Source organism: Cibotium barometz, chromosome 47 (genome assembly GCF_041138505.1).
Source record: "Cibotium barometz isolate CiBa-2024 chromosome 47, ASM4113850v1, whole genome shotgun sequence".
Taxonomy (NCBI): domain Eukaryota; kingdom Viridiplantae; phylum Streptophyta; class Polypodiopsida; order Cyatheales; family Cibotiaceae; genus Cibotium; species Cibotium barometz.
This window is the reverse complement of record NC_141092.1, coordinates 35,108,479-35,134,088: the sequence shown is the minus strand read 5'-3', so window position 1 is coordinate 35,134,088 and position 25,610 is coordinate 35,108,479. Positions and strand designations below refer to the sequence as shown.

At 45.4% G+C, this 25,610-nt stretch overlaps 1 protein-coding gene across 1 annotated transcript in view; it reads left to right on the top strand.

The window, feature by feature from the left end:
- The first annotated feature begins 625 nt into the window (after nt 1-625).
- LOC147611622 (cyclin-dependent kinase G-1-like) overlaps nt 626-25,610 on the top strand; it is a 49,415-nt gene continuing 24,430 nt past the window's right edge. Inside the window, exons 1-3 of the mRNA XM_086784695.1 lie at nt 626-2,725; nt 23,840-23,968; nt 24,059-24,194. Coding sequence (XP_086640821.1) covers nt 708-2,725; nt 23,840-23,968; nt 24,059-24,194 — 2,283 coding nt within the window. The 5' untranslated portion in view covers nt 626-707. The remainder of the gene's footprint in view (nt 2,726-23,839; nt 23,969-24,058; nt 24,195-25,610) is intronic.

The following is a 25,610-nucleotide window of genomic DNA, read 5'->3' as shown; positions in this document are numbered from 1 at the left end:
CTACTGTCTTTGTTGGGAGCTATGGAATACCAGGAACTGTATAGTTTTTCAAAAAGTAATCGATACAGGGATAGGTGTGATAGAGTTGATACATAAATGTATATACGTGTGTTGGTCAATTTACTATGTGAATAAGCTGAATAAGGAAGAGATGATGCAGATGATTCAGGCTTTGCAAACAACCATCATTTGATTCCTATTCCTACTAGGGAGACTTTCATACATATTGGGCTAAGCCTAACATGTTTTTCTCTATGTTTTCAAGAAATTACAGAGCTAAACTTGAAGTCAAAGCCAGTAAAGTTTGGACCAAAGACCAGAAGATGGTACTGCAAAGTGAAACAAATTGATTACACTTATGTGGCCTTTATAGAGAATCCGGTTGGAACCAGACCAGTAGTTAAAATCTGGACTAAGAAGGGTGAAGTTCTGGAAAAACAGTCTCCTAAAGGTTGTATTCAGTTAGGTTATCAGATTTCATAGGGACAATCTTCTTTTGCATTAGAAGATAACAGATGGTCTTTGGTGTGCGATTTGTTGAACATGGAATGATAATAAATAAATATATATCTATCGGTTAAAAAAAAAATCTTTCGGTTAAAAATATATAAATATAAACATATAATGATACGTATGGATGTATTGAAGCTCTTTCATCACCGTGGAGGGAGGTTTGCTGATTCTCGGATGATCGTAAAGACAAGCCTATGGACAGTCGGAATAACTCGTCGGCGTCTCGGGCCAGGGTAAGCTCCAATTCTTCATCTTATTCTGCCGATCGAGGTGCCGTGGCAGACTACAGGGACTATGAGCGCGATCACGCGCGAGATTCCCACCACAGCAAAGAAAGGGAGAGGCTCAGAGAAGGGGATAGATACCGCGACAGAGAAAAAAGCAGGGATAGCAGAGACAAGCCTTCGCAAGTTCTTCCTGCCGGTGCAGAGCCTAAAGCAGCCCCTTCTAGGGTTTCTGACAAAACTAGAGTTTCTGACAAAGCTAGGGCTTCTGATGCATTTGGGGTTTCTGCCTCCAGTGATGACAGTGCAAGCTCTCTCTCTGGGCAGGACGATCACAGCTTTGAAGGGACCGATACAGAGAGGGAGCCTGGAGAGCTTTCAAGTGGCAGCATGCCTGAAGATGCTGCTACTGTCATAGAAGGAGCTATGGCAGGAAAGAGCTCTAGAACATCGTCCAAGCTTGTGCTGCAGTATCATGCAGTAGCTGCGGCGACAGATGCTGAAGATGGCCATGGTGGTAGCTCCAGCCCAGTACTAAAAAAGAGAAAATTCACCCCCATTGTGTGGGACCTTGATGATAGACACCCTCTCAAAGGGTCTGGTGTTGTGGTTGGCCCTTCTTCTACAGCAGCGCCGTCCTTGAAGACCAGCCCTGCCAAAAAGTCGCAGTCACGCCCACCACCAGGTGCAGCGGTAACCTCACCCTCATTGCCTCCTCCACCCTCAGGTTTAACCCCCTCCCCACCTCTACCGCCTCCACCACCATTACCTTTTCCTCCCAAGCAACAAACTCCACATCATCGAACTCCTCCAACAAACGTCACCCGTGAGACCCCCCCCAAAAGCTCATCTCGGCCAAGTGTTACCCCTCCTAGTGCTGTGCCCCATGCCTCGGTTGCAAGGGCTCTTGCTTTGCCCGGTTCAAAGCCAGTGTCGGTGGGGTCAAGTGGCTCAAGGAAATCGACATCACGAGGGTCTTACACACCCTCTCCACCTTCGCCTGAGCACCCCCAATTTTCACCCTTCGGCGCAGATAGCAACATGGAGAGAGCTCAACGGGATGCATATTTCCGTAATGTCTCCAGCAGGTCTTCGGATGAATCAGAGCAGGGACAACTTTCGGGTAGCCCCATGCAAGATGATGATGCAGACAGGGCCCCTCGCATCAATATTGCAGCTTCTCGCTGGGCGGAGGAAAGTACATCTCCTAGCGAGGGAAAGGTGCCATTTGTTACCGGAAAAGCAAAGATTCAGCAATCTATGAGTACAGAAAGTGATGAGGGGGGGCGCGTATCACCAGATGAGGAGGGAGGCAGAGATGGTAGTGCACACAGTATGTCACCTGAGCCTGGAGAGTACATCAAGGACAAGTCTGAAATCATTTCAGGAGCAGCCAGTGAAAGCAATGCAGTGAAAGATTATGACGATCGTGTGGGAGACCAGTATGAGAGGGACTTGAATGACAGGGAGCTTATGGATCTTGATGAAGATGCAGATCATGACAGTGAGGAAGAACATCCTGAAGTGGAGTCTGAGGAGGAAGAACAACTGCCAGCACCAACAGCTCCACCACTACGCACAATAAACATGCTGCAAGGCTGTAGAAGTGTGGACGAGTTTGAGAGGTTAAACAAGATAGATGAAGGTACCTATGGTGTGGTTTATAGAGCCAGGAACAAGAAATCAGGAGAAATAGTTGCACTGAAGAAAGTCAAGATGGAGAAAGAGAGGGAAGGATTTCCGATGACTTCTTTGAGAGAAATTAATGTTTTGCTTTCGATTCATCACCCTTCTATTGTAGACGTGAAAGAGGTAGTTGTAGGCAGTAATCTGGACAGCATTTTTATGGTCATGGAGTACATGGAGCATGATCTAAAGGGGCTTATGGAAACCATTAAGCAGCCATTTAGTCAGAGCGAGGTGAAATGTCTGATGCTTCAGCTCTTTGAAGGAGTCAAGCACTTGCATGACAATTGGGTTTTGCACAGGTTAGTCTCTCTCTCTCTCTCTCTCTGAGTACCTTACTTTTCCTCATAGTTGTTGTTTCAGTTTCAGTTAGTTGTTTAGTTGTTTTAGCTTTTCTTACACAGACATTGTATCAGATCCACCAATTGTTGTAACCTTTTTGGTCTCATAGGTCATTTTGGCCTTTTGAAGACGTTAATATATCATTTCATTTCATTTCTCTCTCTCTCTCTCTCTCTCTCTCTCTCTCTCTCTCTCTCTCTCACGCACGCACGCACGCGCACGACCATTATAAAACAGAAGCTTCATATTTGTGACTCCTGGCTGTGGATGCTCCTGTTCTGTAGCCTGCTCCAATAATCTGCACATAAATCTTCAAGAGAACGCATAGAGATGGTCAACTTGTCACCTCCCAACCATAGGTGCTTTCCAGGACGTTAGGGGTTAAGAACCAAGCACATAGCATCTCCTAGATAAGAACTATGAGTTCCATATCACACAACCCCCACCCAATCCAAGCTGTTGTAAGGAAGACCTTGTAAGAGGGCATTGACCAAGCAAGAAGCTCTCAGTGACTCCCAATCCTCTCCTCATGTTTATAGTCTAAGGTCTAAAGTCATTCTTGTTATAATCTGCCCTTAATTTCCCACAAAATGAGGTGGGCCATTCTGTAAGTATGCAGGAGATGCGTGTACCAAGATTAATTGCACTTACTTAAACAACAAAACATCATGGATCCTTTCACATACTCATGGAGCATAAAATACGTTTGCATCAGTTTGCTTTAAAGCACAATTGACACTGCAATAGGGACTAGAAGATGGGCTGGTCCTCCCCCCCCCCCCCCCCCCCTCCTTAAGTTGGCATTCTCATTACCAAAAAGGAGTACATTACATCAAGCATCATTAGAAGACAGCCCAAGGCCCAACCTTGTCAAACTACCAATTCTTTACAATTGGAGGTGCAAACAATAGCAACCAAAAGTCTTCAATTAGATTGGCACTTTCAGCCCTTCATCATCGTGAGAGCACCCTGGGATTCCATCTCCAAGTGATCACACATGAATCAGTCAACCTAGAAAGCTCAACCAATCTCTTCTTTCACTCACCATCTTGCTCCAGGCAAAGACTCAAGTGAGGCTTCATGCAATTGCTTTGATTGATAGTAAACAACTTGCACCAAAGTACGTCAAGATACATCCACTTTCCATCAGCTCTCATGGTTGAATTTTGCTATAGTTTTGCTTCTTTGGAGTACATGTGAAGTATAAAAGTAATTGTAAGTGTAAGGTTACGACTATCACCACTTTTACTAATGCAAACAAGAGCTGTTGCAAAATTTGCAGGTCTGAAATTAGGGTTTCCAAGCCCTAATTCTTGGATGACAGCATGTTATCATGCTCCTTTGCTTGGTAGCTTCGTGGGGAAATGGAAAACTTGCAAATAGGAGTGAATTTACAGCCCATGCTGTTTTCAGAAATTACAGCACATAGTAGACTTATTGGAAGAGTTATAATGAGTAAGTAAGAGAGAGAAGGGTTTAGAGTAATTTGGAGAACCAGGTAGCAAGGAAGATAAAATATGACCAGCTCTTCTTCTTCTCTCATAACATCAGAAAACACTTAGTTTTTAGTTCTCTAATGCATGAAGAAAAAGGCGCCATCTTTCTGGTAGAGAGAGGAGAGAGAAACATGACAAGTGGCAATATGGGGTGATCTGGTGTTGGGGGCACTGGCATGTGTGTCCTAAGGTGTCCCCGTGACTCATAGAGTCAGTTCATGTGGAGGAGGTTAAGATAAAAATCCTTGTGTGTTTGTCCGCCTGGGAGGGTGGACATTTAGGGTTCCCGTGCGGGACACTTCGTCCGCTTGGACCAAATTTCGCGCGGTCAAGAAAATGAAAGTAATATGAATTTGCTATGTTTTTTACAAAAGGTAAGTTTTTAAATTTAAAGCTTACCACTTGCAAAACCCATCAAATGTCCCGTTAGGCAAACCAAAACTCGTCCATCAAGGCATCCCCATCACTTGGACTTCGTAGGCTTTTAAACCAAGCATTGGCCACCCAACAAAAAAAAGTCATACAAATAAAAAGAAAGCCACAAGTACATATGCTTTCAATTTGAGCTCATGATTGCAAAGAAGCCCCATCTACCAATGATACTTGTACGTATGCCCTGCCATGTAAATGGGATCCCTAGGATCCATCCAAAAACATGACAACAAAATGCCTGGTACGGCATGTGAGGGCAAAAGGACGAAAGAACCGGATGTGCGAGAGATGAGAGCAAATCAACACAGCATGAAATGGATGAATGAGTGTATGTATGATAGTTAATGAAATCCACTACAAGAGGCCCTCTGATGTGAGGAGATTTGAGTAGTAGACCGTTGAAAAAGCAAAGACGAGGTTTGAGCTGAAGCACACGGTCGGTGACGAAGGCTCGCGTCGATGTGAGGTGAAGGCACTCTGAGAGGTGGTCGGTGTCGAAGGCTCATGTCGGTGGATGCAAAGGCACTCTGAGGTGGTAGATGTTTGTGTTGGGAAGCGGAAGGTGTAGTGGTGCAGGCTCTGGTGACAAGGGTGGTGCGGTACCTGAGGGGTGCCGGCTCTAGTGACAAGGGTGCTGTGGTATCTGAGGGGTGTAGGCTCTGGTGACAAGGGTGTTGTAGTACTTGGAGGGGTGCAGGGATGGATGTCGAAGGCACGCATCGATGTGAGGTGATGGCTCTCCGAAGGTGAGGTGATGTAGACAAATGCAAACCTACAGATGAGTAGCTTGCAGGAGAAACACAGATTTGAGGAGCAGAGAGGGCTACTGTCCCGATGTCGTCAGGTGATGATGTGCAGAGAGGGCTGCTGTCCCGATGTCAAGTGATGATGAGTAGAGAGGGTTGCTGTCCTGATGTCGAATGAGCAGAGAATGGGTTGCTGTCCGGAGGTGTGATGAGCAGAGGGCTACTGTCCTGATGTAGATGAGATCTGCTGCTTAGGTATCAAGGGTTGAGCGTTGCAGATATCAGATCAGGGAGTGTTGCTGCTGTAGAGGGTAGAGGTGACATCACAGAGGTATGGACAGAAACGCAGGCGGTAGCTGTGTGAAGAGGAAGGACCCGACGTTAGTTGCAGATAAACGATGAGGTCCAGGCTGCTGCAGAGGAAGGCCGGCCACAACAGATGGTGGTTTGTTGTTTAATGATGTGTTCTTTATGCTGATGGAGTGATGCATATATATATTGGGGTTGGGTTGCTGGTCGGCCTAGAGTAGGGGCTGTCGGTGGCCAGCAACACGAGACCAAAATCCCAAAAAAAATCCCTTTTTGGTCTGGGTGAAATATCATTTTGGCTTATTTTCACACACGACATGGACCATAGTGGCACCCGGTTTGCACACCGCCCAGGCAGTCCATTCGATACGTTCGGTTTGGTTCAGTATAGGCAGTTCGGTTTCGGCTCGGTCGAATCCAGATGACCGTTTTTTTTTTGTTTTTTGACCATTTTTCTCACTGTTTCTTGGGCATTTTGGGGATTGTTTTAGGCTTTAGCCTTTAGCCCTTTGCTTTGCTCGCATGATGCATGATGCATCCCATATAAAAGCCCCTCCCCCAACCTCATCCTCACAAGTGCTCATTGCTCAAGATCAATCCTCTCCCTCGAGCTCTCCTTCAAGGCTCAAGCCTTTCACCTCTCTAGGCTCTCTCAAGCATCTCCCTCTTCCTCAAGCCTCTCCCTCCCTTTCCCTTTCCTTCTCTTGGGACCCCTCTATCCTCTTTTACCATGAGAGAAAAGCATGAAGCCTTTACTTTGCATGCCATTACCCATGAGAAGAACGAGGGGAAGTCGGGGGCATGAAAGTGTTGGGGTAAAGGCGTTATGCCCACCCTTATAGTGTGTACAAGCCCATAAGTTATAGTACATAGTACACTTAGTACTTTTAATGTACTAAGTGCACTATGTGTACTAGTGCAATATACATGTGTGATAGGGGAGTCACACACTCATCTTGGTGAGTTGACTTATCCCCACAACTCTCTCTCTCTCTCCCTTGTTCTCTCTGTGTATGTCTCCCACATGAATGAACCTAACCCTAATTCTTATCTCTCCCACACAACTGGTATCAGAGCCATAGTCATTCCCTTCCTCTTGATAGCATCTTCGGCCAGCATAGAACATTGAAGCTAGACGGCTGGCTTTCAATCGTTGGGTGGCGAACTTTCAACTAGCTGGGCGTGAGCGAGTACCCGCAGGCGAACATGCATTTTGGTCGCAGGGGCTAAGCTGCTGCGCAAGGAGGTCAAGGCTCTTCAATCAGAACAGAGAGCGCTCTGCGACACCTCACGCACAAGTTTTGGTTGCTTCGCTGGTCCACAAGGCGGATAGGTTAAGGCGAGCTCGTAGCGCTACAAGGCGTCAATATAACAGGCCAGAGCGAAAGCGTTGACAGGCAACAGCCGATGGTGCGCTGAGCGTGGAGCGAACACAGGCAAAGGCAGGCATGTTCACGACTACGCGTGCAAGACCAACTGCTAGATACTACACAAATGCGAGGAATAGGCTTGAGGGCACGTGCGTAACACACAGAGAAATCCCTACTCCGACTTATTGACACACGGACGCCCTGCCTGAAACGGGCCAGCAGACAAGCTGTTGATGAGGCAAGCCCCTTCGTAAACCCTCAAACAGGCACAGACTGATCTCCATAGCCACCGCCCTTTCTGCAACAGCAAAAATCATCAACCCCTTTTCCTGCAACAACAAAATTCAGCCTGCAAATTGAAGAAAAATCAGAAATTACAAGGTATTTTCCTCATATTTTTTTTGGGATTTGCAATTGAGCAAGTACAATCAACAATTGAGTAGGTACAGGTGTCGAATTGCTTAATTTTGAGCAAAATTGGCAAAATTGGGTGACATTGGTTACATTCAGGATCAATTTGCAGGAAATTGGTCACAATCAAGATCAATTTGCAGGAAATTGGATGTCGAAATTTGGGGCTTTTGATGTAATTGTGCAATTAAGCACTCATACATGCTATATGATGTGAGAAATCGCACATTTGGGCAAAATTGCAGTGCAAATCAAAGGGCTTTTGTGCCGATTGGGTTGATTTGCATGCAGGCACTCGCAGTTGATGCTGTGGATAATGTGTTGATGCCTTACAAGCACTCAATGTGCCTGTAAATCAAAGGGCTTTCATTATTTGGATGTACATGTGGCCAGGGGGAAGCATCGTGAACACTGTGGATGCCTTCATGTGCGTCAATGTACCGTGTATGATCAGAAATTGATCTTAAATCAAGGGGCTTTTCAAGTTCGTATGCTTGTTGAGCTTGGCAAAGCAGCAGGCAAGACATTTATGCCTTGAATCCTCAAAAATCAGCTTGCAGTCAAGGGGCTTTTGCCCAATTTCTGTTCGGGACTGTTGTATGCAGTATTCGGGACTGTAAAAGTCTGATTTTCACTCATTTGGACAGCCAGGAGAGCATTTATTGCTACTGTACCTGCTGGTATAGATTTGGCACAGCTTTGTGCATGTTTTGGCATGGTTGTACACTGATTTGAGTAAGGAAAAGGTTCAATTTCAGCTGCTGTACTTGTCGGTACAGGTTTGGTACATCATTGGTGAGCACTAGATACTGCTGTACAGTACTTTGGAAGGGCAACAGAGCACATTTAAGGTGCTGTCCTAAATCTGCAGCAACCAGATTTTGGTGTTTTCATCACATACAGTGGGAGAAAAGTTGCATTCTTGCTTCCGCAGTGGGAGATAAAGCTTGGGAGAATAACTGTGAGCACTTTGTGTGCTTTTGGTGCAGTGTTTGCACATTTTGCAGGGAGTCAGGCATTGACAGGTTGCATATAGCTATGGCAACCACAGGTGAGAGCTCTTCATTGCTTCACATCAAGAAGCTTGAAGGCTCCCATAACTGTGATATTTGGCAAACCCAGTGCTATAATGTGTTGCTCCAGAAGAAGCAGCACAAGCCTATCAAAGAAAGGGGTGTAATGCCCGCTTCTCTTACTGCTGAAGAGTGGGAAGATATGGATGAGCTGGCAAGATCTACTATCATGTTGTCTGTGTCAGACTCTTTACTTTTCAGCATTCGTGAAGAGAAGACAGCTTGGGGAATGTGGCAGAGATTGCAGGACTTGTATGCCCAACAAAGTGCCTCAAGCAAAGTGTATTGGTTGAAGAAACTCATAGGTCTTCAGATGAAGGAAGGGGCGTCTATGACAGCCCATCTAAATGAGTTTAATGGTATTGTCAGCCAGGTTATAAATCAAAAGCTGGCAATGGACGATGAGTTCAAAGCCACTTTTCTGTTATGCACTTTGCCAGAGAGTTGGGACACATTCAGGACAGCCACTAGCAATTCGCATGCTATGCTGTCATATGCAGATGTTGAGGGTGCTCTTCTTCAAGAAGAGATGAACAGGAAAAACAACTCTGTTGGAAAGTCCAATGCAATGAATGCACGTGGGAGATCCCAGCAAAGGGGAAAAAGCCAAGAACGGGGAAGGAGCAAGTCCCGCTCCAAAAAGGACTTGGAATGCCATTATTGTGGCAAGAAGGGACACATTAAAAAGCAATGCTACAAATGGAAAAATGATCAAAAGGAAAAGGGAAAAGGCAAAGACAAAGAGAAAGATGAAGCCAAAGATGTAAAGCCAAAGGGCAAAAGTGGAGTCAAGATTGAAGAAATCAATGTGTCACATGCAGGTGGCAGTGAGGATGAGGTCCTATTTACGTCTTCACTTGATGCCCATTCACTTCTTACAGGTGGTCATGGTATGCACTCATGGATCATTGATTTAGGTGCCTCCTTTCATGTCACAGGTTGCAGAGACTTGTTTGTCAGGTATACTGCTGGCAATGAAGGAGTGGTTTATTTGGGTGATAACCATGCATGCAAGATTCTTGGCAGAGGTGATGTGAGGCTTGTGTTTTCAGATGGCTCACAGCTTATGCTCCATGATGTCAGGCATGTGCCTGAGATCAAGAAAAATCTGCTTTCTACTGGACAGCTTGATGATGCTGATTATGTTACCACATTTGGTCGTGGAAAGTGGAAGATTAGTAAGGGCTCACTGGTTGTTGCCAGAGGCTCTAAGGTGGACACTCTTTACTTCATGCATGTAGGTGTTTGTCACCATGCTAATGTAAATGCAACCGAGCTGCCGGAAATTTCTATGTGGCATAGCCGGTTGGGACACATGAGTGTCAAGGGAATGGAGCAATTGTCTCGTTTGGGTTACTTGCCTTCTCTAAAGTTTTCACGTTTTCAGTTTTGTGAGCATTGTATATATGGCAGGCAACTCCAGTGCCCCCACAAGAAAGCTCTTGGACAGAAAGATGCTCAGTTAGAGCTTGTGCATACAGATGTATGTGAGATGCCTCAGCTTTCTTTGGGAGGGGCAAAATATTTTGTGTCTTTTATTGATGATGCCACACGCAAGGTGTGGGTTTATCCTCTTCGTTTGAAGAGTGATACATTCTCAGTGTTTCAGAAGTTTGTTGCTCTTGTTGAGAATCAAACTGGCAAAACACTGAAGGCTTTGCGTTCCGACAATGGTGGAGAGTATATGTCCAAACAGTTTCAGGACTTTTGTGATGCTAAAGGCATCAAGAGGGAGCTCTCTACTCCTTATGATCCTCCACAAAACGGGACAGTAGAGAGGATGAAGAGGACCATTCAGGAGAAGGTCCGTTCTATGTTGTCACATTTTGCGTTACCTCATGGTTTTTGGGCTGAAGCTGTTATGACAGCCGTTCACCTTATAAACAGGTCACCTAACACGAGCCTTGGTGGGAAAGTGCCAGAGGAAGTATGGACAGGGAAGCCTCCGTCATACAAGCACTTGAGAGTGTTTGGTTGCGTTGCGTACGTGCACATACGCAGGGAAATGCGCACCAAACTTGATCCTAAGTCTCACAAATGCATATTCCTAGGATATGGTGACAGAGGTGAAATGGGGTATAGACTTTGGGATCCCGTGAATAGAAAGATTATACGCAGCAATGATGTCATTTTTGATGAAACATGCATGTATAAGGAGCCTGCAAGGCAACAGGAGCCTGGCAGAGTCATCTTTGATGATGATGGACATCATGGACAACAACCAAGGGCCAGCCCTTAAATGGTGCTGAAAATGGTCCAAATGGACAGCCAGAGATGGCAGAAGATATCCCTATGGATATGCCATAGTTAGAGGAGATACCGGGCATGATTTTTCAGCCTTATGGCATGGAACAGGAGCCACCAATGGGTGATATGCAGGCTGGACAACCACCTGCAAATGATGATCATTGGGTACGGAGGTCCACTAGACCCTCCAGAGCCCCTGACAGGTTTGTTTCAGGGGTTGACTACTCGATGCTTACTGACTGTGGGGAGCCCTCATGTTATAAGGAGGCTTTACAAAGGGCAGACAAGGCTCTTTGGGAGCGTGCCATGAAGTCAGAGATGGATTCTCTGCACAAAAATGAAACATGGAAGTTGGTGCATTTGCCTGCAGGCAAGAAGGTTTTGCCATGCAAGTGGGTTTACAGGCTCAAAGTTGCACCAGATGCAAAGCCAAGATACAAAGCCAGGTTAGTGGCTAAGGGCTTCAAGCAGGAATATGGTGTGGACTTTGAGGAGATCTTCTCTCCAGTGGTCAAAATGACCACACTTAGAGCTGTGTTAGCTTTGGTTGCACATGATGATCTGGACTTGATTCAGATGGATGTGAAGACTGCTTTTCTTCACGGTGATCTCCATGAGGAGATATATATGCAACAGCCAGAGGGTTATGCAGTAAGTGGAAAGGAGAAGCTTGTATGCAAGTTGAAAAAGAGTCTTTATGGGCTCAAACAGGCACCAAGGGAATGGTATCATAAATTTGATACATTCATGAAATCCCAGAAATTCAGGAGAAGTGACATAGATCACTGCTTGTACACCAAGAAAGCTTTGGATGGCAGTCTATTGATCCTCATCTTGTATGTTGATGATATGTTGATTGCTGGGAAATCTCGTAAAGAGATGGATGCCACTTCGGGACAGAAATCAGCATGTGTTGTATTTGTCTCAGAAGGAATACATTGGCAAAGTTTTGCAGAGGTTCAATATGGACGGGGGAAGAAGACTAGTACTCCTTTGCCTCCATATGTGAAACTCAGTGCTATGGACAGCCCACAGTCAGATAGAGACAGGGCTGATATGGCCAAGATTCCGTATGCTTCAGCTTGTGGCAGTCTCATGTATGCCATGGTTGCTACTAGGCCGGACATTGCATTTGCAGTGGGAGTGGTTTCTAGATACATGGCCAACCCTGGCAAGAAGCATTGGGAAGCAGTGAAAGGTGTCATGAGATACCTGAAGGGCACACAGGATATGTGCATATGTTTTGGCAAACAGGATGCATTAGTGCATGGTTACACGGATTCGGATTATGCCGGTTATCCAGATAACCGGAAGTCTACTACCGGTTATGTATTTACATTCACAGGAGGTGCTGTGTCATGGATATCCAGGATGCAGAAGTGCACAGCCTTATCTACTACAAAGGCCGAGTATATTGCAGCCACAGAGGCTTGCAAGGAGGCATTATGGCTATCTCAGTTAGTGGTTGATTTGGGTTATACCGGGGATATTCCATTGTTGCATTGTGGCAGTCAGAGTGCCATTCAGTTGGCAAAGAACCCTGTCTTTCATGCAAAGACGAAGCATGTGGATGTGAAGTATCACTTCATCAGAGAGGTGATAGAGAACAAGCAAATTCATCTTGTTAAGATTCATACGGATGACAACCCGGCTGATCTGTTGACAAAGAGTTTGCCTCCGGAGCGGTTTGCTCATTGCAGACACTTGATGGGCATTGGATGAGGCCAGTTTCAGCCTTGATATGGCCTTGTATATTATCATGTACATGCTGATTTTTCTTTTCCTTTACTTAAGGGCACTTTGCCTTTAAGTGGGAGGTTGTTGGGGTAAAGGCGTTATGCCCACCCTTATAGTGTGTACAAGCCCATAAGTTATAGTACATAGTACACTTAGTACTTTTAATGTACTAAGTGCACTATGTGTACTAGTGCAATATACATGTGTGATAGGGGAGTCACACACTCATCTTGGTGAGTTGACTTATCCCCACAACTCTCTCTCTCTCTCCCTTGTTCTCTCTGTGTATGTCTCCCACATGAATGAACCTAACCCTAATTCTTATCTCTCCCACACACTTGCAAGTATTGTGTCAAGGTCTACATTAGTAGTGCCACTAGGCTTCTTGCACATCTCTCCAAGATGGGTGGGCAAATTGCACCTTGCAAGATGGTCCCTCAAGACATTGCCGATGGCATTGTGAAGAAGTACTCCTTGCTTGGCAAAGTAAGTGATAGTGGAAGAGCAGCCCCCCCCCCCCCTCTCCCCCCCCCCCCCCCCCCCCCCCCCCCCGCGCCGTTGCCGCCGCACAAGACGAAGTCATCCCGCCGGCAAAGCATACATCCTCCTCATCCTTCTCTGCATCCTTCTCCCCCTTGACCAACTCCAACTCCTCATCAAAGAGACCAAGTGAGTTTGATGTTCCACACAAGAGGCAAGCCACACTCTTGGAGCAACATTGGAGTGAATGTGAGCTCTCTCTCTTGGGTCCGAGCAAAGCAACAAGAGGCATTGCACGCACGGTCATTGAGTGCAATCTCGCATTTCGTGTCCTTAAAATTCCTTAAGGATGGTAGGACCATGCCATGGTCCTTGGCATGGTATCACTTACAACGACATGCGCATGAAGCCACTTGATGAAGAAAAGGAGAGAATCAACAAGACCTTCGAGCCCATTTGAGTGGGATGGGTGAAGTATGGGTGTTCCATTCTCTCTGACAGATGGACCGATAGAAAGAAGAGGGGCATCCTCAACATTCTAGTGTCTTGCCCTCTTGGCACTTACTTCTTGCGGGCGGTGGGTGCCGGAAGGGTAGGGAAGAAAACCTCAGGCGATTTCATCTATCGCCACATTCGACAAGCCATAATCGAGGTGGGATACAATTTTGAGTTTGAAGCTTTAGCCTTTGTCTTTTACTCAAGTTTCAACTTAAAATTATCATTTATTTTCCATATTCTCATTCAAATTTCATGCATCCATCATCCTTGTAGGTTGGCCCCTGAAAATGTGGTTCAAGTGATTACAGACAGTGCGTCCAATTGCCACAAGATGGGCCGCTTGCTTGAGGCGTAGTTCAAGTCCATAGCATGGACTCCTTGTGTCTCTCATTGCCTTGACTTGCTTATGGAGGACATAGGCCATAGTCACAAGGGACGGGGGACGGGGACGGGGACGGGACGGGGGACGGCCATAAGTAGGGAACGGGGACGGGGGAGGGAACGACGCTCAAAAAATACTTTTTTTAAAAAATTTTTCTACTCTGCACTTATTCTACTTTGGAAGTACATCAAAATGAGCACAAATTTACACTAAAATGGTAAGATTTTGAGTCATATTAATAATTAAGTAGATACAAAATGAGTCATGACTCAAGAGTTAGGACTCAGGAGTCAGGACTAAGCCTTAAGGAGGCAAAATACAAGGACGGACTCAAATGAGTCAATGACAAAAAAGTGCTGAAGACTAGAGGCTAGAGGCTAGAGCTAAGTAGTAAGGCCCATGAATCATGATCCATGAATGATCATCCACGTGAAGTGCTCACCTCATGGTCATGGGTAGCTTGTGCGGCTGCCAAAGAAGCATCAAGCTCATCCTCAGTCTCATCCTCACTGGCATGCTGCTCCTCCACCTCATCTTCCCGTTGCTCTTCTTGTTGACTCATCTCCCACTCGGTGAAGGAATCTGCCTTCTTGGTCACGCTCTTGCAAAGCATTTGCAAGTTCGCGCTGACGAAGACAAGGTCATTGGCACGCTCTATCCCGAGTCGGTTCCTCTTCCTAGAGGCAATGTGGCTGTAGGTACTCCAAAGTTGCTCCAAGCAAGAGGAGCTGACGGCCTGGCTAAGTATGCGGATGGCAAGCTGCTGCAGCTCCGGTCCATCTGAACCAAAGTCCTCCCACCATAGAGCAGCACCAACTTTGGAGCGGTCAACCTGTGCATCATGACAGCCATAGGAGCCATGAAATGACCTGTACATCGAAAGCTGGTCCCTGATCTTGCGCCTAACCGATGCATCAGGCACAAGACGATCCAAGATGATCCTCCATCGAGCGCTCACCTCCCGGTCGCTCTCCTGCTTGTTGCCTTGGAATTCTGGGTCCACCACATAAGCTGCTGCATGCAATGGAGAGTAGTAGGAATTCCACCTTCCTAGACACAAGGCATGGATCTCCTCGTATCTGTCTTCGTCAGGCACGAAGTCTTTCAACTTCTCTATCATGCGATCCATGGCCTCGTAGACCTTGCCTATGCATGGTTGCATAGCGTCTACAATCCTCAACAGGTGGACTATGGGCCTCACCATAGCATCTGTGGTCTTCACACGCTCCCACCGAGAGGCGTCATCCGCCCGGAGCCTACACTCTTGGCCAGTGTTTGTATGGGACTCTTGCATGGCGACAAACTCGTCGCTAAGGAAAAGCCCCCTCAAAGCACCACTACAATCCTTCAACCGGCCCAACATGAGAAAGTTGTAGGCAAACCGGGTGTCGGAATATTTGAGGAGAGAGAGACAGGATCTCTTGTTGAACTCATGCCGAAGTCTTTGGTGGTTGAGGACAAAGGAGACCATGGTGTTGGCCTCCTCAATGAGCGGGCTGATCCATGGTAATGCCCCGATGTCCTTGAGGAGGTTGTTTAGGCAATGAGCCATACAAAAGGACACCGTGACATGTCCATACATACTTTGGAGAATAGCTCCCGCTGCCCTATTGGAAGGCTCCCCATCCGCAACAAAGCCCACTACATGCTCGGGGCCAACGATCTCCATGGTGGTAGCCCACTCCGCCGCAAGCACATCCGCGCTCTTCCCAGTGCCGGATGCATCATGAGATGAGATGAAGTACATCTCTCCACGGGAATATGCAACCATGCCGTGAATACTCCTCTTGCGGGTGTCACTCCATCCATCCACAATGAGGGAGACTCCGTTCCTCTCCCATTGCCGCTTTGTGTTGTCGGCCGCTGCTCTACAATGCGCTTCTTCTTGTCGAGCAATGTAGTGCGCAAGCTCTCGGATGAGGGGGGCGTATAGGTTGAGCCATACTCCCCAATCTTCTTAACCATCACCTTGAAGTATTCCGACTTATTCAAGAAAGTAATTTACTAATGAGAAGGGGACTAGGATGATGAAAACATGAATGATGAATTGGCAATGATCGATTGCACTTACCTAGCCACTTGAAAGGCAATGTGGTCGTGGAAGAAGAAGCGGGCCACCGCCATATCCACCTCCTCCTTCAACTTGGGGTTCCCATTCTCCCCAAGTGTAGATTGTCGCCGTGGGCCACGTAATGATTGAGAGGCCGTGGAGATGGAGGGTGCCGGTGTCGTGGATGGAGTAACATTTTGACTTGATGGCGAAGGTGATGGTGTGCATGATCCGGATCCACCACATGACTCCATGGTAGAGGCTTGAGTTCCTCTCCCCATCGTCGCGGGATCCACGGCCACTCGTGGTGTTCTTCTTGTCGCTTCGACCGCTTCGTAGACGCTAAGCTTGTCAAGAAGTTCCCGTCTCTTCTCGGGCGTGACATTCGTGCAAAACCTCACCTCATGCCCACTCTCATGCAAGAGGTGGGCTCGCACTTTGTCGGCGCCACCCGTTCGCCGGTACGGGCAAAGCTTGCATACCCATGGCCGAGAACCGCCTCCATGAACGGATGTGGTGTAGTTTACCTCCTCCCACCATGTCCATCCCGTTGTCCTTCTACGAGAAGCCCCGGCACGTGAGGAGGATGCCATGGTTGAAGATGGCTTGACTCTTGAGCCTTGAGGAATGAGAGAGAGAGAGAGAGAGAGAGAGAGCCTTGAGGAATGAGAGAGAGAGAGAGAGAGAGAGAGAGAGAGAGAGAGAGAGAGAGCCTAGAGGCTTGGAAGTTGGAAGACTCAAGACTCAAGAGGCTTGAGGGAGAGGTGAGAGCCTAGGCCCTAGAGCTTGGAACTTGGAAGTTGGAAGAGAGAAGATTCAAGAAGCTTGAGCCTTGAAAGCTTGAGCAATGAGCAATGAACTTGTGTGTGCTTGTAGCCTTGTAGAGGTGGGCTCTTATATAGATAGGCAAGAGAGAGAGGAAAGCCTCAAGGGCAAGAGAGAGAGAGAGGGCCAAGGCCCAACAGCCATAAACGGCTAGAAGAGCCCAGGCCCAACAGCCATAAACGGCTACGAAGGCAGGCAGGCGCAACGGCCAGAAACGGGCGCGGGCGCAACGACTCTCTGCCGTCCCTGCACAGGCCGTCCCTGACAGCCGTCCCCCGTTCCTGCGCTGTCCCGTGTGCTGTCCCCTGTTTGAAACGCCTGTCGGGGGACGTCCGTCCGTCCCCGTCCCTGCGCCGTCCCGTTTCGGCGTCCCAGCGTTCCTAGGCTCCGTCCCCACCGTCCCCTGTGACTATGACATAGGCAAGTTAGAGTGGGTGAAGACTGTGGTGATACAAGCCAATCATACTGTCACTTTTTTTAGTCAGTAGGTCAAGGCCCTCGCTATCTTTTGCCATCACAGTGACTTGGAGATGAAGTTGTTCTTTTGGATGCGCTTTCCCATATGTGGCTTCTTCTAGAGCGCCTTTATGATGTGATGCCTAAGCTCCAGGTAACAGTGGTTTCGACGGAGTGGCATAAATGGATAAAGTGTGATACCTTCGCCTATCGATGAGGCAAGAGCCATTCAACGGCTATGCTTAAGAGAGGAGTTCTGGTGCCAGGTCCGCGCCAGTCATTGTGATTACTCACTTATATAGGGCTTTACGCATGACGCATGACACAGACATGGAGGGGGCTACTATGGGGCTCCTTACTCACTATATGAGAGAGACCATCGTCGAGATTCATCGCACCACAGTCCTAGATGAGCTTGATCCAGAGTATATGCTAAGAAGGTAAATAAGAATAATTCAATAAACTAAAATAAAACGATGAATCTAAATACTTTTTCTTTTTTTCTCATATAATATATTCTTTCTTTATTTCAAAATTCAGTGATTCCCTTGAGGCTATTCCTCAATGCGATGCTATCTTGGCACTCGTGGAGAAGAGATGGAAGTGGATGAAGAGGCCTATCCATGGCCTTGCTACTTTGTTGCATTCTATCTACAAAGCACTCTCACTTTTCTCAATTTCAGCTAGGGATTCTTTCTTACCGAAAGCATTAACCGATGATGAGAATGAACAATTTCAGTTCTTACAGGAGCTCATCAACTATAATGATCAGAGGGGCCCCGCATACCTTCCACTTTGAATTTTGGCAACCATGTCACAATTCCTTTAGTCTGCATAGACTTCAATCTCTGCATAATGCGGTATGTTGGAGGAGGGATTCTATGGTGAAGCGTCTCTTTTGAGTCATTTGCTTACCAACCGCCTCACCTACAAAGAGTAGCTTTGAGGATTCTAGCACAGGTAACCACTAACCACTAAGTTACTAACTTGTTAAGAGATTCTAACTCTTAAGACTTAAGCTAAAAATTATAATTATGTGTAGATACTAGAATCCTAAACATTGTTTATTTTTATTGTGGATTAGGATTGCTCTTCAGGTGCATGTGAGAGGAACTGGAGTTCCTACTCACTTATACACACGAAGTTACGCAATCGGTTGAGCACGAGACAGCTAGAGCGGCTGGTCTATTGCCGCAGTAACTTGCGCATGGTGCATGCAATGCACGATATGGCTCAAGCTAACCAGGTATATTGTTATGTTAGACCTACATAACTCAATATTTTATTATTTACAATTGAAATATTTTGTAACTTGTGGATTTACTAATAAGCCTGGGAAGCCCAGGGCTCCTAATCAATTACAAAACTTGTAGATAAACGTCGGTGAATTCAAGTTGATGGTGGACACTCTTAAAAGTGTCCACAAGGAGCGTAATACAAAGGAGGAGGCCATATATGTGGAGCTCTACAAAGAGCTAGAGGAGATTGATAGATGAGTCTCTTGCACTCGTCGAGCTAGAGGTCGAGTACAAGTTCGGCTCATTCTTACTTTTGGCTCCTGAGGCTTTGATCGCCCGGCTGCTATCTATGTTAGACATGGCTCCACGAGTCGGAGCTCTACCCCCGCAGCGGTTAGAGTTGAGGATGCTTCCACTGCCTAGTCTTCTTCGGCAGTTCATGAGGATATCAGGGAGCCCGAATATGATGATGAGGGCAATGTTCTTTGCGATGGGGATTTTGGTCCTCTAGTGAGGATATTGAAGAGCCTAGCAACAGCTTTGACATAGATGGTGATATAGGCTTTTAGCCTTTATAGTCTAGACTTACTATCTACTATCTAGCCATGCGACGGCATGCCCTTCTCACCTCCAGTACCTAGTAGCTAGGCATTTAGGCTTTTAGCCTTTTTGCATTTTTGTACTTGCCCATGCTGACTTTTGTGGCTTTATATATATTCATGACTCTTTGACGTATACATTTGTCTACTTTCATTTTCTATGCAACATTCTAAATTTCTATGTGACATCTCTAAGTTTTGCATCTATGTGTATGTGTGTGTAACAATATATATTTATATTTTTAAGTATTTTTTAAATGGACCGTGCCTCCACGGTGTGTTTCGAGACCGTATTTAAACGTATCGTACCGAAGCGAACTTTTCTTACCTGACAACTATGACTTGACCTTTTGACAAGTCAAACACTCGAATATGTACTTGTCAATATCCTTTCTCATGCTAGGCCAATAGAAGTACCATTCCAATGCCTACGTAGTAGAAGAAATACCTCTATGTCTTGTATAAGGTGGTGCATGCGACTCCTCAATCACTTTTTGCCTCAAATCCTTGGTTACGCATAACCTTGTACAAGACCTTTGAAAGACCAAGAGTCGGTTGAACTGTACATGCCTGTAGAAGCACCAATGATGACCGATCTTGATGCCTATGCACTCTTCCAATGGAATGTAGGAAGGCTGCAAATTTGAGGCTGAGAGAAGGGGCTGATTGGGACTGTTTCTAGGTTGTGTTTATGTGCTATAAATGAATGACCTTCATCGATAGAGCTATAGCAAAACGCGATGGTGTGTGAATGCTGAAAACTGTATGTATGCTGAAAACGCGAAGTGCTTCTACTGGCTGAATGCTGTTGATGCTGCGTTTTGATGATGTAGGGTTGAATGCTCATGCGTTGATGCTCCTTGTGCTGAAGGAAAACGCTTGAACATCACTCCGGAGTAGTTGGGGGGTGAGCAAAAGCAACGTACCAAGGAGATTGTGGACATGTGGCTACATAAGTGGTAGGTCCCCCTTCAGTTTTATCCATATGGCGATGGCAAAAAGATTCAGTTAGCAGCAGGTTTCCTCTCGGGCAAGGCTTTGCTCTGGTGGAAAGAACTTAGACCTAAACCAACAACCTGGGCGCAGTTTGAAGAAGCCTTCAAGAAGGAGTTCCTCAAGAAGGAGGATGACTACGACATAGTTGCTCAATTTGCCAATCCATGACCTTGCAGAACCTCACTTATGAGGTCTACCTCCAAAAATTTAGAGACTTGCAGATGAAAGCTACGAAGATGGATTCTACTACTCTTTTGGGTTTCTTCGTGGCAGGATTACTAGACTTGTACTGTTTACAGGTCAAGAATAACAAGTGCAAAACTTTGGACGAGGCCACTCACAATGCGCGTATTCATGATGATACGATGGTCTCTTCCAAAACCAAGATCGTAACCAAGTAGAGAAACAAGTACAAAAGGAAGTTCTTTGTGCCGATTACTAGCACGACAGAAGGGAAGTCTACAGAGCAACCTTCGAAGAATTTAAATTTGACTCCAGCGAAAAAAAGCCGTCTCCTCAAGGCTTTGAAGCTCAAGAAGGAGGGATGTTGCTTCATCTGCGAAGAAAATGACACATGCGTAATGAGTGCCCGAAGAAGAAGGGTGCTAAGACCAACGCAGGATCCAAGACGAAGGCAACCAACCAGTTGTCCTTGATAGGTACTTCAGTCAATGCTATTTCTCGTCATAGTTCATGTTCTGATTGTCTGTTCAACTCTAAGGTTTTTGGCTTGCATGATCTTCTCCGAGTTTATGGAGAAGTGAACGGCCATAGAATACACATTCTTCTGGATCCCAAAGGCTCACACAACTTTGCAAATTACAAACTTGTGCAGAAGTTGGGTCTGGACATGACACCTAGCGATCATATCTACGAGGTACGTCTACTTGCGGGTTGGCAAGTGTGGGATTGAAAGGTGGAGAAGCTACCAATCTGGATTTAGGAGTATAACGATGTTTTGGAGTGCTATGTTATGCACTTGGAGCATGTAGACTTGCTATTAGGGATTGAGTGGTTTAAGACCTTTAAGGTCCAAATAGATTGGTTTAGTCATTCTCTTTCTTTTGAACATAGAAACACCCAATTTTGCATTCAAGGTGATTATATACATCTCTCTTAGAGACCTCTTGCAATTGATTTTGGAAATATAATGGATTCTTCTTTATATACTGCTTTCCACAATGTGTTGATTCCATTTTCTTCATTTCTTGTACCTGTGATGAAAGTTAATGAATTGTGTTTGAAAGCAAAGAATTAAAGAAGTTACTTGACTTGTTTCAAGATGTATTTCCTAAGGAGCTGCCATCGGATTTACCACCCGAAAGGGCAGTTGATCATCGTATTTATCTAGTCCCTGGTGCTCAACCTGTTAGCATTCCGCCGTACAGGATGAGCCAAGCTGAGGAAGATGAGTTGGCTAAACAACTCGTAGACTATTTGAGGATGGGCTAGATCCGTCCAAGTAAATCACCTTGGGGTGCGCTTGTGTTACTTAGGAGAAAGAAGGATAAAACCTGGCGAATGTGTGTAGATTACAAGAGACTGAACAAAGTGACAATCAAGAACCACTATCCTCTCCCTAGATCAGATGACCTGATTGACCGTTTAGTAGGAGCGAAGTATTTCACGAAGATAGATTTACGTAGTGGCTAATACCATATACGTATTTATGAAAGGCATGTCGAAAGAACTGCCTTTCGGACTAGGTATGGCCATTATAAGTTTCTCGTATTACCTTTTGGGTTGACCAATGCTCCAGCCACTTTCCAGTAAATGATGAACGATCTTTTTCGTGAACATTTGGGGAAGTTCGTGGTGGTGTTCCTGGACGATATTTTAGTATACAGTCTTACTCTCGAGGATCATGTTAGACACCTCACAATTGTCTTGATTATTTTAAGAGAGAATCGACTGTATGCTACATTTAGTAAATGTGAGTTTTTCATGACAGAAATCATTTACTTGGGACACAAGATCACAAGAGATGGGTTGAGCATTAACTATGACCGAGTGCAGAAGGTTTTGGCTCGGCCAATACCGCAGACGGTGAGACAACTTCGTTCTTTTCTCGGTTTTGTTGTTTTTCTTTGGAAATCTGTGTGCGAGTACTCTTAGCTCACACTACCAATGACCAACTTGTTGAAAGGTCATGGACATAAGTCGAATCAGCCTATCACTTGGAATAACGATTTGGATACGGTCTTCAAACTTTTGAAAGATAAAGTCCAGGAAGCACGTACCTTACTATAATCACCCCCTAAAAAATGGGGATGTTCTGACCTGCACCTGCTGAGAGCCCAATTTTCTCAAGCTTTGCGCGTAGCGAGTTAGAGCTTGAAGCCATGGCGGGATATTGAAGGGAAATAGAAATTGTGAGATATTAAGAATGAAATGAGCTTTAGAAACCAAAACTTTTTCTTATAAAGCATTCCATTTAAACACTTAATAAATTTTTAAAAACATACTTAAAAATTTCAAAATTAACAAAATTAAAATCCAAATTGGAGTGAAAAACAGAGGACATTGGGGCTATGGTGCAATCTAAATTAAAGAATTGGGGAAAGAAGAAGAGGGAGAGCAGAAATACATGGAGATGCAACAGTATTGGAGAGAATATGAGTAGAAAAGGAGATTGGTGAGGAAAATGAACAAAAGAGCAACTAGTATTGCCTTGAAATTGGAGTTTGTAAGGATACCAATGTGTTGAACGGTACAGGGAAACGTAGGAAACGGCTGAAACATGCCGTTTTGGAAATGGAAATGGTTGAAATGGCTGAAACGCGTTTTGACCACTAAAATGGCTGGACGGCCCAAAAATTTGGAGTTTTGGGTGTTTCCCACAACTATGGTTAGATTCCTATATAAAGAGCCAAGTCAAGGGTCATTTGTAATCATTCAGAGTTTCCAAGAGCTAAGGCATCTGGAACATCATATTTGCAGCCCTTTTCTGCATTTGTCATAAACTCACATTAGGAGGACAGTACGACTTGCGTTGCATTAAAGTTATGCACAAATATGCATTGGTGTAGATATGAGAACTCATTGTACATATCCATGTTTTGGCAATATACATAAGTCTAGGGTCTTTCTTGCCTCTTCTCTATTGACTGTTTTGCTAAGGAGAATTAGTGTTAATCTCTTTGTTGCTTTGCATTAATTAGATTAGCGTCTGCTTGCACGTCACAGGCCTGACCAAGAAAAATGAACTGCTAAGAGCCAAGTCAAGGGTCATTTGTAATCATTTAGAGTTTGCAAGAGCTAAGGCATCTGGATCATCGGATTTGGAGCGGTTTTCTGCGTTTGTCATAACTCACATTAGGAGGATGTACGACTTGCATTGCAGTATAGTTATGCACAAATATGCATGACAACTTTTTGGTGTAGATATGAGAACTCACTGTATATATCCATGTTTTGGCAATATACATAAGTTTAGGGTCTTTCTTCCTCTTCTCTATTGTCCGTTTTGCTAAGTAGAATTAGCGTTAATCTCTTTGTTGCTTAGTGTTAGTTAGATAGCGTCTGCTTGCATGTCGCCCGGAAAAATGAACTGCCTAGATTTCTCAAACTAGGGGCTTGGGTGGCTCACCATTTTGATATGTCTTCCTCTAAGAATTGTAAAGTGTGCAACTGCTTTTTAATCATCTTAGAACATTTTGGCCTTTTAGTATGTATTGCTTTTGATTTTTTAATATCACGTTCTTGTTTTGTTATGTGCAAAAACTGCAGGGATCTGAAGACATCAAATCTCCTTTTAAACAATCGGGGTGAACTCAAGATTTGTGACTTTGGCCTTGCAAGGCAATATGGAAGCCCACTCAAAACCTACACACACATGGTTGTGACTCTTTGGTATAGGTAAAGCATTCCTGTTTTCACATGCAAACAAGCTTCACATGCTTTTGTGCAGCAATAATAAGGGTATTACTCACTCGTGTGTTTCTTCAGGGCTCCAGAGTTACTGCTTGGGGGTAAGCAGTATTCAACAGCTGTAGATATGTGGTCTTTGGGCTGTATCATGGCTGAGTTCTTGGCAAAAGAGCCTTTGTTCAATGGTAAAAATGAATTGGATCAGCTGGACAAGGTAAACTAGTTATTTGTTGAGTGAAGAATCACACATGGTAGTATTCACTTATAAAGGAATCCCACAGCGACACATAAAAGAATCCCACAGCGACACAGCTATGGATGTGTTCTGCACTTTTGCCTTTTGCAATGTTGTTGGATTTTTTTTTCAAGGGTTTCCTTGATGCCTGCATATCTGCTAATTGCAGTGCCGATGAAGGAATGGTCAATGGATGCTATGCACTTAAGGATTTTTGCATTTTTTTTTTGCAAAGAATGATAAAAGGGCACTTTGTCACATAACTTTTGTGTTTTCATCATTCTTTTTACTTAGTAATGGAAAGATGGGCCATCGAAGCAACTTCATTTCTAAAGTGCCTGGGAGCATTTAAGTGAAGCATGATACAGCCATACCTAGTGCTATGTAAAAAGAACACCTAAATATCCATGAGCACTTGCTCCTTTGCCTCAGCAATGAGAGTCTCAGCACCATGGAGGGCTCGAGGCCATAGTCACAGGAAACGGCTGTTTCAATCTCTAGAAATGTGTTTCTCCATTTCAGGACCCCTTCCGTTTCCATGGCCGTTTCTCCTTTCCCAAGTGATATTGCCACAGGAAACGGCCATTTCCACCTCTAAAAACTCATTTCCCTGTTTCCATTCTCCGAACATTTCCGTTCCCGTTTCTTATTTCTTGTGACAATGATCGAGGCACATCTTGATAACTCCAAGTTAAATGTGTAGTAGAAGTCATGTGTTTTAGGTGTGCGAATTATGTACTTTGGTGCATTAGCTGTCAATGAAGAGAGAGAGAGAGAGAGAGAGAGAGAGAGAGAGAGAGAGAGTGAAGAAAAGACCAAAGGGTCTATGAGACCAAACGCGATACAATGTGTCCATGAAATGACAGAATCATGGAAAAAACATGATAAAAAATCCAATTATTGCTGAGAGAAAAAACCAACATGCCCTGTTAGTGTCAGTGGTACAATGCTACAATGATTCAACGTGAGGGGATCAAAGTGGGTCCTTGACATCTATGATTCTGTAGAGGCCCTCCACATCCACTGCCTGGGGAGGGCACTCCTGTACTTCTGGAGGATATGTTGGATCTGAAGCTGTTGGGCTGAGCATCTCCTTGGTCCAGTGGGTCTTTGGTGTCTAGCTTGCTGCACTTGGACCGTTCTGTCTAGGGAGATGCCCGACAGGCGGGGTGGCACATGTGGTACATGTGTTGTCAGGGTGCGTTGCCTGGTCTGTGGAGTAGGGATATCCTGGTGTCTAGCTGCACTTGGACCGTTTTGTTGAGGGAGATGCCTGAGAGGCGGGGTGGCACATGTGGTACGTGTGCTGTTAGGGTGCGTTGCCTGTTCCGTCGAGTAGGGTTTCCAGGTTAGGGATATCTTGTGGTTGTTTTGCCGGGAGCCACCGCGGGGTGG